This window comes from Botrytis fragariae (assembly GCF_013461495.1).
Source record: "Botrytis fragariae strain BVB16 chromosome Unknown tig00000037, whole genome shotgun sequence".
Taxonomy (NCBI): domain Eukaryota; kingdom Fungi; phylum Ascomycota; class Leotiomycetes; order Helotiales; family Sclerotiniaceae; genus Botrytis; species Botrytis fragariae.
The window spans coordinates 431,935-447,884 of NW_023500990.1; the positions used below are offsets into that span (position 1 = coordinate 431,935).

General features: G+C 43.6%; 4 protein-coding genes across 4 annotated transcripts; 3 read left to right on the top strand and 1 right to left on the bottom strand.

The window, feature by feature from the left end:
- Nucleotides 1-3,072: 3,072 nt before the first annotated feature.
- On the top strand, nt 3,073-5,106 carry Bfra_011473 (putative uridine nucleosidase protein; the record flags this gene model as incomplete). Its single annotated transcript, XM_037341799.1, has 4 exons — nt 3,073-3,117; nt 3,206-3,298; nt 3,721-3,732; nt 4,057-5,106. The coding sequence occupies 4 exons, from the start codon at nt 3,073-3,075 to the stop codon at nt 5,104-5,106; spliced, it is 1,200 nt and encodes a 399-aa protein (XP_037194656.1).
- A 182-nt stretch (nt 5,107-5,288) lies between these two features.
- Bfra_011474 (putative rna binding protein pym protein) lies at nt 5,289-5,951 on the bottom strand (the record flags this gene model as incomplete). The annotated part of the gene is made up of 1 exon (XM_037341800.1): nt 5,289-5,951. The coding sequence occupies one exon, from the start codon at nt 5,949-5,951 to the stop codon at nt 5,289-5,291; it is 663 nt and encodes a 220-aa protein (XP_037194657.1).
- Nucleotides 5,952-6,341: 390 nt separating this feature from the next.
- On the top strand, nt 6,342-6,815 carry Bfra_011475ca (putative cytochrome b-c1 complex subunit 9; the record flags this gene model as incomplete). The annotated part of the gene is made up of 4 exons (XM_037341801.1): nt 6,342-6,494; nt 6,552-6,601; nt 6,657-6,705; nt 6,759-6,815. 4 exons carry the CDS (start codon nt 6,342-6,344, stop codon nt 6,813-6,815), a joined length of 309 nt encoding a protein of 102 aa, XP_037194658.1.
- An 870-nt stretch (nt 6,816-7,685) lies between these two features.
- On the top strand, nt 7,686-14,496 carry Bfra_011476 (putative e3 ubiquitin-protein ligase ubr1 protein; the record flags this gene model as incomplete). Its single annotated transcript, XM_037341802.1, has 2 exons — nt 7,686-14,131; nt 14,229-14,496. 2 exons carry the CDS (start codon nt 7,686-7,688, stop codon nt 14,494-14,496), a joined length of 6,714 nt encoding a protein of 2,237 aa, XP_037194659.1.
- Between the last annotated feature and the right edge of the window lie 1,454 nt (nt 14,497-15,950).

Sequence of the window (15,950 nt, forward strand, 5' to 3'; positions counted from 1 at the left end):
TTTGAGAATGGAGTCGATTGTTGTGTAATTCATATGGGAAATGGAGAGTATGTAGTAGTGAGTTACTGTTGGTTCATACTCATTATGTATCATATGGGAATATTTCCTTGGGGAGGAGATAAGTGTGAATATTCGAGGCATCTTTACTTGTTTTGGAATCATGAGAATAGAAAGTGATCTGGGAGAAACAGTTGAAGATCGTATCAAGTTATTGGTTTTGGTTTGAGGGGTTTTGTAATCTACATAAAATGATTCAATCTTCGAGATTATGTCCTAGGTTTCAAGCACCTTGTTTGAGATTACTTGAGAAGAGAAGATTTTGAGAAAACATGAGAGTCAAGATTGATTGGATATAGTTGTTGCGCCTGCCTGCTATTAATTTCCACTAACCCATTCATATTGCACCACTATTACCAAGTCGCTTCCCTATTAAAACCCCAAACCTATTCATTTGCCTGATTATAAAACCCGTATGATGTAAAGACCGAGATGATCGATTCCGTTCCAGCAGAGTTGATTTTGCAGTAGAAAAACTTAAGAATGATAAAACCCGTAACCTCTGTTGAAATGTGTCGCATTACAAACAATCTTAGTCCAACCTCCTGCATGGTTCCACGTTGAGCGATCTCGAAATATAAAACGGAATCGACCCGCAAATCCCGCGTTATTCCTCGAGTGTTAAAAGTGTAAACAGGGAAAGGGGAGGGGAAGAGGATGGCACGGTTGAATCAACGACGCACACGCCTAAGAGAGTTCACGTCAGCTTTCGCCCAAACTCTTACTTTCCAAACTTACATACCACGTTCCTCCTCCCATACCACATCATCACTTTCCCAATACCATCATCACAAACTCAATCTTCCCATTCCTTCCCCCAATTCTTCGCAATCGCAACAAGCCTGCTTCATCGGCCATATCTCCCACACAACTTCCTCTAATCCTCTTGAGCATGTTAAATAATTTGATACATCGTATCCTGAATATAGTGCATGTATTAGCAAGATGTTGAGATTAATTGTGTCCCAGTTCCCACAACCAACCTGGACAGAAATCTATTTCCTTCAGGACAACATGTCTGGGCGGGTGAATGAGTTGCAAAGGGACGAATCGAGTTTGGCAGTGATGGGAAGAGAAGGGCTGGATGTGACGGATGCACATCTCAATAGAATGTTGTGAAGAATAGAAGGATAAGAGGGGTGAAGATAAGACAGACGAAGATAAGAATGAAAATAGCATTTAAAGCGAGGAAGTTGAATCTGGGGTCTGAGGAAAGAGAGCGTGATACCCCGACGGATATGCTTCAAGATAACGCAAATGTAGAAATCTGGAACTCGTCGGCGTGCAGAATCCGATGGAATGGCATTTGAATGCCTAGCCTCCTATGATATTATTGTGGAGAGTGAGTGCTGACAAAGTGTGTCGCAACGGAGAACAAGTTTATGGGTGAAATTGAGGATTGACAAAACAAGAAGGAAATGAAATTGCGCGCCGCCCTCATTTATATATTCATCCTCCCATTGTGTAAAATGGAAGTTTTAGATCATTTCTCAACCACTACAGTCCGTAACTCATATCCCATGATCCAAAGTTCAATATCGGATACATTTATCATCGAGGAATGTGGAACGGGGTTTATGGGGTAGGAGTGGCTAGCGAGAAGCGAGAGAAGCTGATACCAGTTGACCGATAATTCAACGCGATGTCGCCTTAACAGCGAGGTGCATCTTTCGATCAGTTCTTGCGTGGCTTCGTGTGGAGGTGTATTTTTTCGGCTGAAATTGTGAAATTCTATTTCAGAATAGAAGTTTCAGAGACAGCGAGAACCTTTCGAAAAATGAGATGCAGTTTTCAATCACTTGTCATATAAGTTCATTCCGGCGCATATGTCCTACTAATTGCGAACCCTTATCCTGCAGGTTTCAAAGCCAGGTTGCACCCTCTAGTATAAGAAACTCCTGAGAGCTCTCTATCTCTTCATTTCTCCACTGGACATATCATTAGTCACCATTGAGATGAGACACCCCGAAGCTAAAACTTCAACTCTGCTTCTGGATCGTAATTCAGCTTCTGGTAACTAAATGTATTGGTGCTGGTCCGAAGTATATCGGAATTCAAACAATCTTTGGTAATGTTAAAAGACTACATGGGCCACGTGTCGGTTGCTAGACCCTCTCATCCACTATTTTGGTCATTCCGTTATCTCCACTTCGACAACGGTATCGATATTGGGGAACCTAATGGCACTTGACCTTCACTTCCGCCAGTTTAGTTGTTTCATATCTGCTCCATCGAAGGCGTGGAGTATATTATGGAAATATATTCAACTAACAAGAACGAGCCTTCGATCCCGGTGTTGTGGTTGTTTCATGAGCCGATGTCCGCCTTATCCATAGCAATGAATAAAGTTTGGACGATAGGCTCACTCAAAGCAATTGCACGGCGTAGTCATCTTGACTAAAAGGAATGGGGTCCGATTTGTGAGGTTTCTCGGTGGATGAAATGGTTTAAAGTAAATATTAACATTCGATTTAGGTGAAGATTGGTTACTTTGAGGGCAAGCAGTAGCTGATCTCCTTGCTTCAGCAGTATAAAAAATACAAGTATTCAACCTCGTATTATATGAGACATTATCACTCAAATATCAGTAATTCTTTTGAGCGCCCACTTCTTCACTCGCGATGGCCTAAGATCCGGGCAAACTGATCCATGAGCCATTGCCGAGAGCAAACTTGCAAAAACAGTCATAAGACCTGCCGTATTTATTATTGATTATCGGAAACTCTATCTAGTGTAGATAATTGCACTTCGACGCGAAAAAAGATAATGACCACCAAGTCGAAAAGTTACGCCAAAGAAGCGGACATGTAGGATTTCTCTTGAAATATTATTCCAATACCTGGAACACCTGGAGCACCGTGGCACGGAACAAGTACATAACCGACATTCTTGTGTAACCACTCACAAAAGGGGGAAGCTTTCGGCACTCTACTTAGAGCGAGGACATCCTGATAGGCCCACCGAATACTTAACTCTCTGGCGTATGGAAGCTCCTTGCCGCAAAGCATACAACGTATGGGCATCCGACATGAGCAGAGCTTTATCGTGATTGGTAATTTTGTGTTTGTACTCCGCAACTTTACATTAGATTTGTGATGAGGCTTAAGTTTAGATGTGTTGTGATACACATACCTAACACTGAACTCAGTATTGGATGCACAGAGAACCTGAGTTGAAAGATAGGAGCGGCCCCTGGTTCCGAAACTTTATTGGCGCCGTTGCGTTGTTGCACCAAAGGGACGTGGAAGCCAGCATTAATATTGACAGGAGTGATCCTCGAACCACATTCTTCCAATCATGAAAATACCAGGAAATCTGCACGCAATTAGAAAACAGAATTTGCAGTTTCGACTTCACTGATGTATGGCAGTACATTTAATACCAAAAGATGACTTGCATCAACGTTGGTGATCATCATCAATTATGAACGAACCTTTTACGGCAAGATGTCCGTTTCGCTTGGCGGGAAGACGGGTAACCTAAAATCAAAGTTTAGTTCAGCCCACTTTCAACTTATCCAAGGACAGCTTCTTCCTCCCAACGCCATAAAGTCCCCTTGATAAAATAACATCTTTGAATATTGACGATATTGTACCGTACATTCGAATATTGCAAATATGGGTAGTATGGGATCCGAACAACAGAAAGTCAATATCTGGTTAGATTGTGATCCAGGTGAGTTTGTTGTCTCAAGATGAAACCCCCGCGATATCGGAACCACCCACTTACACTTTTTGCAGGCCACGATGTAAGTCTTATATCCACCTTTATACATCACGTCTTCGTGTCTGTCAATGCGACGCATGTTGGATGCATGGAATGAGAGAACATAAGATGTTTTAGAGTTCAAGAAGCTTCCTGTGCATTGCAGTTATGTAAAAATTATCGATGTCGAAATGGATTTATGTAGTCACATGATCCATTTTCTAGAGATAAGAAGTTATGGATTGTTGAATTGAGAGGAATGCTATGCCGAAGGGTAGCTAATTAAATCAACAGGATGCATTTGCTATTCTCCTCTCAGCCTATCACCCCTCTCTGAATCTTCTAGGAATCTCCACCGTTCACGGAAATTCCTCTATAAACCATACAACCTACAATGCCACATCTCTCCTCACAGCCATGTCGGCAACTCACATCCCCGTCTACCGGGGCTCAGGAGCTGGATTAGTACGCCCGGGTGTTCACGCCCCTGCTATCCATGGAGAATCTGGTTTGGAGGGAACGGATCTTTTGCCGACACCAGCTAAAGGGCCAGTTGATGAACCTGCTATTGATGCTATGGCCAAGGCGTTATTTGCTACCCCAGCAGGCTCGGCATGGGTTGTTGCTACAGGTGCACTGACAAATATTGCATCATGCTTTGAGAAGTATGAGGGACTGGCTGAACATATCAAGGGCGTCAGTATTATGGGTGGTTCTGTCGGGAACGGATTCACAAACGCGGTATTGGGGCAAGTCGACCACAAAGAACGGATTGGAAATTGGAGTGTCTGGGCCGAATTCAACATCTTGGTTGATCCCGAAGCCGCAGCATTTATTTTCGATAACCCAGTTCTGAAAACAAAAGCGGTTTTGATACCATTGGACATCACTCATCAGGTTTTAGCCACGAAGGAAGTGCAGGATATGTTGAGGAATGGAAAGGAAGGAAAGGAGAATACTACGTTGAGGACGATGTTAGTTGAGTTACTGACATTTTTTGCGGCTACTTATGATAGAGTTTTTGGGATCAGTGAGGGACCACCATTGCATGATCCGTTGGCGGTGGCTGTTATCATGGATGGCATTTCGGGTGCGGAAATTCCGTTTTATGATTTCAAGGATGGAAGGAAGAGGGAGAGATTCGAGGTAAAGGTTGTTACTGAAGGAAGTCATGATGATGCCCAAAAAGGATCGGAGACCGGTAGAACGATTGTCAAATTACTTCCTGAAGGAGAGGAGGGAGTCAAGATTCCAAGAGGCCTGGATATCAAGAGGTTTTGGGAGGTAGTAGAAGACTGTCTAGCTAGAGCTGATGCCGCGAATAAGGCAAATGAGATCGTATAGACAAATAGAAATTTATAGACATTTATTTCCAGATTGTTATGCTATGATCTTGAGATCTGTCTACCCAAAATTTATAACTCCAAGACACGCTTATTGCTGCTTCAAATGCCACCGTTGTTTAATCCAGACTTAACGCCGTTCGTATAGTAATGTGTCTCGATGCTGTAAGAAGAAAATCAAAATCACTCCTTCCCATCCTCTGTTGGCAAGGCCTCTTCCGTAGTTGCGGTATCCTTCGCATCGTTCTTAGCTTTTGGCTCCCCATCGGCATCAAACCCAAGCTGATCCAATTCCCTGATCAACTCATTGATCTTGATAACCTTGGCAAATTGCTCTGGCAACAGTTTTGCACCATCTTGTTGACTTTTTTCCTTCAATTCCTTGGCTTGCTTTAGTTTCTTCTTCAAGTTCCTAGCTTTCTTTTCCCTCTCCGCTTCCAGATCAACCTCATCTTTCTTTTCCTCTTCCCCATCCCCATTTTGCTTCCCCTCTCTCCAGTTGTCCGCTTGACTTCCCTTCAGCTCCCCATTCCCATCCTTTGCATTTTCAGCAGCCTTCTTCCTCGCCTCTCTCCTCTTTGCGTTTTTGTTGCTAGCTGCGGACCCCGCTGAGCTTGATTCATCTTTTAAACTCTCAGCACCAGGTGGACCTCTACTAGCACGATTCTTGAAGTTTTCTGCTGTGCGGTTTTTGTATACTTCGACATCCTCGGGGGGCTTGTATCCTGGACGAATTTTTATTTCTTTGCGCTTTGTACCGTCCGCGCGCGTGGAAGAGGGGATGTGACGATCGCCCGTTTGAGTTTCGACGATGCCGGCTTTGGAGGGGGTGGGGACTGAGGGCATTTTTTGAGTTTGAGGGACGAGGCCCTTAGGATGGGGAGGAAATCTCTATGATGTGGATATAGACGAATATATAGATATGGATTTCAAAAGTGCTCAATTTGGGAATGGTGAAGCAAGTTGGTTATTGTGAAGATAAACTTTGAACTCCATCAAACTTTACTAGAATTGCTATGAGGCTGTCATACCAAAATTGTTACCCAATCATGGGTCAGTCCCGCCCAAAGCTCTCAACCAATCAAAAGCTCTTCGATATGACCATCGGAATTTCACGTTGTTTTATCCCGGCTCAGCCAAAATTCGTCCGATTGCCCTACAACTTCAATTTACGGAATCACTTCATTCGATAAGCTGTCTATAATCTGCGATCAGAACTGATTAATTCGCCATGGTATGTTTACTCGACGGGGCACGCTCGAGGTCTCTGGAGTTGTGCTAATGGGCGAAATTGTAGTCTTCCGCAAGCCGTCCTCTTTACAAGTTAGTTACTCTTTCGATGCGATGCTATGCGATGCGCCCACCACGACAACATTTGTTATGGCGAGGGTGATCTGGAGATCGAAGGGCTAATGAAGATTGGAATATAGCTTCCTCTTCCGAAAGAACTATGTGTTCCTCGGTGCAGTATTTGGTGCTGCTTTTGGATTCGAGATGTATGTTTATACGCATTCGGAATACCTGGAAGGGACTTGGGCTGATGTGTAATAGGGCATATGATTCAATCACAGATCGAGTTTGGGACTCTATAAACAAGGGAGTAAGTTGCATTGCTAGAGAAGAAGACAGGATATGTGCTGATCACCGAAAAAGCGTCAATGGAAGGATATCAGAGCGAGATATGTTGAGGCTGCGGATGACGACGAATAGAGGGGCTCTGGTGTAGATGGATGCGAGAGGAGAGAATCACGCCTTGATGGGGATGCGCGGTTGTTAGAAAAAAGAATCGGGGCGTCAGTATTGGGCAGGAAGCCTTCATTGAAAGTGTACAAAAGACAATCGACAACATAGAATCATACGGGCATAAAAGCAAGATCACAGACTGGTACAACGATGTCATTGCCTTCTGGTACTCTTCTTCATTAAGCTTGTGACAATGATGGGATATGTTCATCATATATGAGAACTACAAGTATTAAATTTGCGATTGATGTATTCAATAACGTGTTATGGGAAATGATTTCGTTCTTCGTACCCATCTGGACATTCATGCATCACAGTCAAGTTCGGGCATTGAAGACTCTTGTGTAGCATCTGCGTCTAAACAGCGACCGATTTTATGAATCTATGTTGAATATATAAAAACATCACAACTTGATCTAGTCATATGGGTGATCAAATTGTAGGATTTACAAGCCCAGACGTTAGATGTTGAGTTGTGAAGGTTGGTCTTTGTGAAACGAAACGCTTCCCCGCTGCAATTCATCCATCCTCCACAAATAAATCAAAACCTTTACAACGTCACTTATCTGAATACCCAAATACTTACAATTCATAACGTATATTATAAATCAAATTATATCCACCTTTACATATAAATCTCTCTTCACACTTCAAGCCTCGGGAGTTGAAAGATTATATCTATACCAACACGCACTCACCTCGCCTCCTTCGTGGAAACTGCGATACCGATAACGATTCTTTATCAATGAACAAGCATACCACCACCATCATATAATCAACGCCCACCAATTTGAGCAGAAGACAGGAACTTCTTCGTCTTGTCAGTTCCACAGAGGCATGGCGGAAGAATCTATGCCATCGAGGCAGCTCTGTGACTTCCTGAAAACATTGCCCCGCGTCCATCAGAACCGCTACACAGAGGCAGCGGAGCGCGATTTATTACAGAGTCTCTTCTGGTCATTGGCCGGCGGACAAAAAGAACACTTGAACCTCTTCTTCCCAGAAAACTCGAGGCCATCAGCCAGTGAAGTATGGAAATTAAGGAAAGCGCAAGGAGGAACCGATGGCGACGAATTTACAGAGGCGGCTCGAGGGAAAGTCTGCGGACATATATTTAAGACGGGAGAAGCTACATACCGATGCAAAACTTGCAGTTCCGATGACACATGCGTACTTTGCAGTCGATGTTACGATTCCTCTGATCATACGGGCCATATGGTATACGTGAGTGTATCATTGGGCAACAGCGGATGTTGCGACTGTGGAGATCCAGAAGCATGGCGCTTACCGGTACACTGCTCGATACATACAGCACATGGACCTGGTGTCGAAGGTGAAGACAAGGGTAAAGCAGCAAGTCTGCCTGACGAATTGGTGGAAAGCATTCGAATGACCATTGGAAGAGCTTTTGATTATATTTGCGATGTTATATCATGTTCGCCAGAACAGCTGCGATTACCCAAATCAAAGGAGTCGATACAACAAGATGAGAGGAGGTCGCGGTTGACTTCGTCATACTATAATGGAGATATCGTTGAGGATCCATGTGAATATGCACTTCTTCTTTGGAACGACGAAAAGCACACCGTCAATGAAGTTCGAGACCAGGTGGCAAGAGCTTGCAAGGTAACGAATGCGGAGGGTATGCAGCGAGCGCATGAAACTGATGATATTGGTCGAAGTGTCATCAAATATGATCACGACATCGACAAGCTTTTGAGAGTCTCAAAGGTTGTGGAACAGATCAAGGTCACAGTTACCATTCGTTCTGCTCGGGATACCTTCAGGGAGCAGATGTGTGGAACTATCATTGAATGGCTCAGTGATATTTCTGGTTGCAGTGTCGGTCCAGACCACAACATATTACGTCAAGTGGTTTGTGAAGAAATGCTCAAGGAGTGGAATCGTGGAAGTGAAGCCAGTAATGCCGACATAGGATTGAAGGGTATTGATGATCACGAAAGAGAGGAAATGTTGTGGTCAGATGCTGAAAATCGCGTGTTGAGACACATTATAACAACAGATCGCCGAACTCAGGCTATGGCAGTAATGGCCGCTGTCGCTGCTACTGATTCAGACTCGGACGACACTGACAATGGAGATGACGATGACCTCAATGAAGCCAATATTGTTCGAATGCTTGAAAATGCGGATGAAGACGCTTCCAGTGACGAAGAAGTAGAACTCGTTCGTTTTGACCCAGCAGAGCCAGCGGAGATAAGAATTATACAGCCGACCAGACAACCAGTTCCAGCACCTCAACAGGAAACTCAGACCGGGACAGAGACCGATAACGATGGAGATGTCGATATGATCGGTGGAGACGATGAGGCGTTAGAGGTACAAGAAGCTACTTTGGCTGGATATCCACCCCCGCCCCCACCACCTCCTCCTGCCCCTCAAAGAGTCACCAGAGATCGTGATCTCACACCATCAGATTCTGATACTGCAGAAATGCAACCTCTCATTTCAGACAACCTTTATGCAAAAGCCAAGATGGAGATTCCCAAGACTCCAGCGAATCCAGTAAAGAAAGAAATCGCAAAACCAGCTAGATACTGGCTTGAAAGTCCACCTGGCTATACAGACAGGGAATCCGTACCTTTACATGAGGATTTGTGGCATAAATTACGATTAGACTGGCTTATTTTGTTCGACTTGAGAATGTGGAAAAAGGTTCGAGTTGATCTTCGTGAACTATATATCTCGACCGTAGTATCGATTCCGGAATTCAAACGTGTGCTAGGTCTACGCTTTTCGGGTCTTTACACGACTCTTGCGCAGCTTTATTTGATTGCCGACAGGGAGCCAGATCACTCAATTATCAACATCTCTCTACAAATGTTGACAACGCCATCCATCACTGCTGAAATCGTGGAAAGGGGAAACTTCTTGACCAATTTAATGGCAATTCTATATACCTTCCTTACCACGCGACAAGTTGGACATCCTTATGAGATCTTTCCGAATGCCACTTTGGCTTTTGACTCGGGCTCTGTAACAAATCGAAGAATGTACCACTTTTTCATGGATTTGAAATACTTGTTTGGTTCAGAGCATGTACAAGAAAAGCTGCGCACGGAAGAAAGATATATGTTGCAGTTTTTGGACTTGGTTAAACTCCATCAAGGTATTTGTCCAAATATCAGGGCTGTTGGTGAACATGTAGAATATGAAACGGATGCTTGGATTAGTGCATCTCTGATCACACGGGAAATCAATCGACTGTGTAGACAATTCTCAGAGTCTTTCAAGTGGGTTCCTGGCGAATCGACAGAACCTGTCTGCAGAGCAATTCGAACTGCAGCAAAGGCAGTTATTCTCAGTTCTTTGGGCACTGAGAGAAAGCGATTTACCCAGGCAGAGATCAAGGACGAAATCAAATTCAAGAAAGTGGGTGATTACGAATTTGATACTACCGAACAGTCGAACAGCGTCGTTCAGCATTCAGTCGTCAAGTTTGTGGTAGAGTCACAACCTATTAGTTTTCATCATGCTCTCCACTACACTCTATCCTGGCTCATTGAGTGTGGAAAGAGCATGCCTCGGGAACAGCTCATCCAACTATTAAGCTTTACTACCCAAGAACTTCTTCAGAAACCTAAGCCCATGGGACAAAGAACTATGCCAAGTCAAAAGTACTCTCCAGAAGATCATTTAATGGCAGCGTTCGATTATCCTCTGCGAGTATGTGCGTGGTTGGCGCAAATGAAAGCTAACATGTGGGTTCGAAACGGTATGAGTCTTCGTCACCAACAAGGTACATACCGTGGAGTCACTCTACGTGATGTATCCCACCACAGAGATATTTTTCTTCTTCAAACCGCCATGGTAGTATGTTCACCCGCTCGCATGCTCGTTTCAATTATTGATCGATTTGGTCTTGAGCAATGGATGAAAGGTCTGTATGAAGCAAAGTCAGATGGAGTTGATGATGGCCAGATTCTTGATATCGCAGAGGATTTAATCCATCTTCTCATTGTTTTGATCAGTGACAGGACGTCCTTGGTTTCGAATGATGACGACCCTGGCTCTCATATAATGGCCATGCGTCGAGATATCGCCCATGTACTTTGCTTCAAACCACTATCATTTACAGAGATTTGTGGGAAGCTACCTGATAAATTCCAAGACCAGGAAGAGTGTCAAGATATTCTTGATGAAATGACAAATTTCAAACCTCCCGAGGGACTCAATGATGTTGGAACCTTTGAGCTGAAGGAACAGTATCTGGAAGATATTGATCCTTACATTGCTCATTATAGCAAAAATCAAAGAGAGGAATCTGAAAATACTTACAAAGCTTGGGTAGCAAAGAAGACAGGCAGACCACCTGCCGAAATTGTCTTTGAGCCTAAACTACGCTCCATTGAGTCCGGGGCATTCTCAGATCTCGCGGCTTTCACTCGAACAGGCATCTTTGCTCAAATAATCTATTATGCTCTTCTTTATCCTTTGATGGCGGATAAGCTTACGCCTACTGTACCTGTAACACGCGTAGAGGCATTTTTGCACGTAGTACTGCATCTAGTCCTTATTGCCGTATCGGAAGATAGGACAGATGAGGACGAGATGTCAGAGGAGTCTCTTGAGTCGTTTGTCTACATTGCGCTGACAAGCAATGCACGAAGCAATTTCTCGCCAAGTTCTCCAGCCTCGAAGACAATTGTTGCTATTCTAGAGATGCTGTCGCAAAAGGAGGAATTCAAAACTTGTCACCCAAAGATTACTCTCGTGCTGAAGAGAATGAAGCAAAAGCGACCCAGAAATTTTGAGACTGCCTTTTCGCGATTAGGTGTTCCAGTCGATAGGATTTCAACGGCTTCGCCTGCGAATAACAATGCCCTTGAAGATAAGGAGAAGAAGAAGCAAGCTGCATTAGAACGTCAAAAGAGAGTCATGGCACAGTTTCAACAACAGCAAAAGAATTTCCTCGACAATCAAGGAGATATTGATTGGGGCGAAGATGATATCAGTGATTCGGATATGGAATCTGAAGGCGAGAGTTCAAAGAATTATTATCAATACCCCTCGGGAACATGTATTCTTTGTCAGGAAGAAACTAAGGATGGTCGACTCTACGGAACCTTTGCATTGATGACTACCAGCTCGGTCTTGCGGCAAACTGATATGTCCGATGCAGACTTTGTTCGAGAAGCTGCTAATGTCCCTTCGAATTTAGATAAGTCTGCAGAAGATATTCGGCCATTTGGTGTTTCGGGTGAGAATAAGGAGCAAGTTCACAAAGTTACTTCTAGTGGGGTAGATATTGTCACAGAACGTTCGTTCATCGGAAAAGGATTTCCATCCAATTTTACTAGACCTGGTCCAGTGTCTGTCGGATGTGGACACATCATGCATTACAAATGTTTTGAAGTTTACTATGAAGCTTCAAACAGACGACATCAACATCAGATTGCTCGACATCATCCTGAGAAGCTTGAGTTGAATGAATTTGTTTGCCCGCTATGCAAAGCCTTAGGAAACTCGTTCTTGCCGATAATTTGGTCTCCAAAGGAAGAGATCCAAGATCAAGCCCTCAAGCCAACGATCAGTTTTGATGATTTTATCGAAAAGTTTGCTGGTGCCTCTCAGCAGCCTAGGACAGAGAAGATCAACCAAATCGGTAGCGCTCATAATTATGACAACAAATCCGACTTTCCCGCAAGCAGAAGAACCCAACAATTCTTCAAGAAGCACAATGATGATACCATGGCCAGCCCTCTGGTAGCCAAAATGCCAGAACTATTAATGGACGCCTGGGATCCCCCATCACCAAGTCATTGGTCGCCATTCACACCAACCAATATACGGGCTGCTCTTCCAGCAGATATCGCAAGTGCCATTTGGTCTGAAAATTCATTTCCTCTTCCAAACGATAGATCATCGAACGCACCCTCTTCTGTACGGGAGTTGACCGACATATATCGAAGGCTAAGAGACACAATGACCAAAAATAAATTGGAGAGTAGCCACAAGGACAGCCTCGCACAACATGAAGAGAGAGACTTTTGTTCCAGCGACGTACTAGCTAAGGCCCTCGGATTCTCTATATCTGCCGTTGAGATTCAGCAGCGCGGTGTTGCAACGCCACCGGGGCAAACATTCCTAGAAAGTATTCCACAACAAGCTCTTGTTCACCTTAGGATATTGTCTGAGACGGCTCTCTCCTACGTTACAGTGGGAGGGCTCAAGCTTGCAGGAGACAATCGAGTTGCTAGAGAATATAGTAAAGATTACGAATTACAATATTCACAAATGTTCGGAAAGAACGCATATTCCACACCTAGCGACCTTCTGCCACGTCCCGACTCCTTACTTTCTCAAGATACATTTGTCTTCCTGGCCAAAGCTTCCTTGTGTCTTGCGCCTGTTGAAGATATCGATATCATTCATCTTGTTCGTCTTTGCTATATTGCGGAGATGACCAAGGTGGTTCTCCAATTACAAAGACACATCGATAAGTCTAGATGGTTCGATATGATTCAAACGTATCAACAGGAAGGAGTCGACAACTTTGGAGATTTTTGTTTCCACGTTTTAATATTCGACGACATTGCCTTACATACTCGTGACTCTGCAAGTTTGGGCATTTTTGATACGCTAAAAGATTGTCGCGCATTTGTAGAAAAATATGCACTTGTATATCTGAGAAAGGTCATGATTCTTTTGAACGTTCGCTATGGCATCATCTTCCAAAATTACACGACATCCAATTCGGACTCAAAGGAGCTCGATCGCCTTATTGAAGCACTCTTTTTGCCAACTTTTAGTGAGATATTTTCCAGTTTTGCCGAGGAAGAAGGAACCCTTCCATCTTTAGTCACTCGCTGGATTCGACATGCGAACTCATTGAATGATGAGCTTGTTTCAGCTGCTACCGAGGTTACGAGGAACACAATGGAAAATGATATAAATATAATGGATGTAGCCGCTCCTCGTCTACCAGATGTATTCAAGGATTTCTATACACAGGCCTTTGAACGCAACATAGAAGCTGTAGAGAAGAGAGCTCGTGTCCACGGTTTCAATAACTCATTATGTCCTAGTCATCCTACAATCTTTGAACTCATTGGTCTGCCTAAAAATTACGATACACTGATGGAGGAAACAATGAAGAGGCGCTGTCCTAATAGTAAGAGAGATATTCAAGATCCCATGCTGTGTCTTTTCTGTGGAGAAATCTTCTGCGGTCAGAGTATCTGTTGTTCAAGGGATGGACCGGAGAAACCTGGTGGAGGACCAAGAGATAAAATTGGTGGCGGGCAACAGCATATGCTTAAGTATGTCCTCTTCCCCCTCTTTCTCCTCGCAGTTTCCTTACTCTCTCCTTCCCCTCATGTACTTCCATTCGTATCTGTAACTAACCTTCCACTTCAGATGTCAAAAGAACACAGCTCTCTTCCTAAATATCCGTAAATGCTGCATCTTCTACCTCTACCGCACAAGTGGTTCATGGATGGTAGCTCCATATATCGATAAATACGGAGAAGTTGATCCGGGACTCAGACATAGTCGCCAATTGTTCTTGAATCAAAAGAGATATGATGCATTACTTAGGACGGTCTGGTTGGGTCATGGAGTTCCAAGTGTGATTAGTAGAAAGCTGGAAATGGATATCAACAATGGGGGATGGGAGACTATTTAAGACCGAGCGATGTGTTATAGAGGGGGTATTGGTGAAGAGAGAAAGATGGCGGAGGATAAGGGCAAAAGTCATATACATCTCACTCGCAGGCGTTATCAGGACATGATTTCTGGAGGGGGAGGGGTGCATAAGGAGTGCTCCGCTTAGGTCTATTTTTCTTTTATACTTTCCTTCTTACAAACTAAACTATATCAGTATAGTTTGAAACGAAATGGAATGAAAGGTTTGTGAATGGAAGAAAGCGATGGTGGAGTATATGCATACATGTATGTTTCTAGATAGATGAAACATTTTATTTATTTGGTTTGATTTATTTTGTTGGTTGTGTGATTATTGATGCTGTGTTGTGAGGGTGAGAGGGCGTGGGTGAGATTGAGAAGAGAAGTTTGACAGGTAGGGGATAATGTGAACGTTGAAAGTATGAAGACGAGACGTGGACTTGGGTGTGGATGGATTGAGATTGATGGAGACAATGTAGATTGATGGGTATGGATTGATGGATATGGATTGAGATGTAGATTGACAGTAACCGATGCACTGACATTTTTACTATGTTTTTCCGATGCGCAGATGATGTGGAGATGATGCGTAGTTGTGAGTGGTATAGGTGAGTGGATTGTAAGTAGAAGGAGGACGAGATGAAATGCAGCTTATAAAAGATGAAGAACAAAGCAGGAGAAGAATGGAGAGTAAACACCAGAATCGGAATCGGAGGGAGTGAGTTGGTGGGTGTTACATAGAGGTGTGGAGAAGTGGAATGGATATGAATAGGTATGGATTGTAGGTACAGATGCACTGGTTTTTTTTTACGCGGTGATAGTGTGATACTGTGGTGATGATATGTGGTTGTGAGTGGGTGGGTTTTAGAGGTACTTTTTTTTTGAGAGGGGGGATTGGGTGTATCCTGTTTCTTTATGCTTCCTTTCTTTGGGAGTAGGAGAGGGAATTGAGAAGTATACTTCAGGAGGTTTGTATGTGCGCAGGGGCTTGTGAGTGAGTGGGTTTTAACGTTAATTTATCTTCTTTTTTGGGGTGTAACTTGGGGATTGTGTAAATGAAGGTTTGTGAGATGCAAAGATATTACATTTTAATAAATCCTATTTTTTTGATTTCTTTATCTTTATTCTAATTTCAATCTCTAAGTACAGATGTGCATGAATCTCCATGAATATGGAAGTGAATCGAATCTTACAAAGAAAATGAGAGGATTAGCTGCAATGGTGCGAGTGCACATGAAGAAGAGAAGTTCAAGCGAAGAGTAGATGCCGAGTGTGTTGTACGTAAATGTGTATGTGTGTACGAATGGAGTTGTGATGAGGAGTAGAGGAGTTGGGTGTGGGAGTTAGATTTGAGCGTGCTGGACTGTGCAGCGGAAGAGAGGGATGTGGAAGTGTTTGAGAGGGTGGGAGAGGGTGGAAGGAGGTCTGCTGATGGGGGGTTTGTTAGCGGAGATT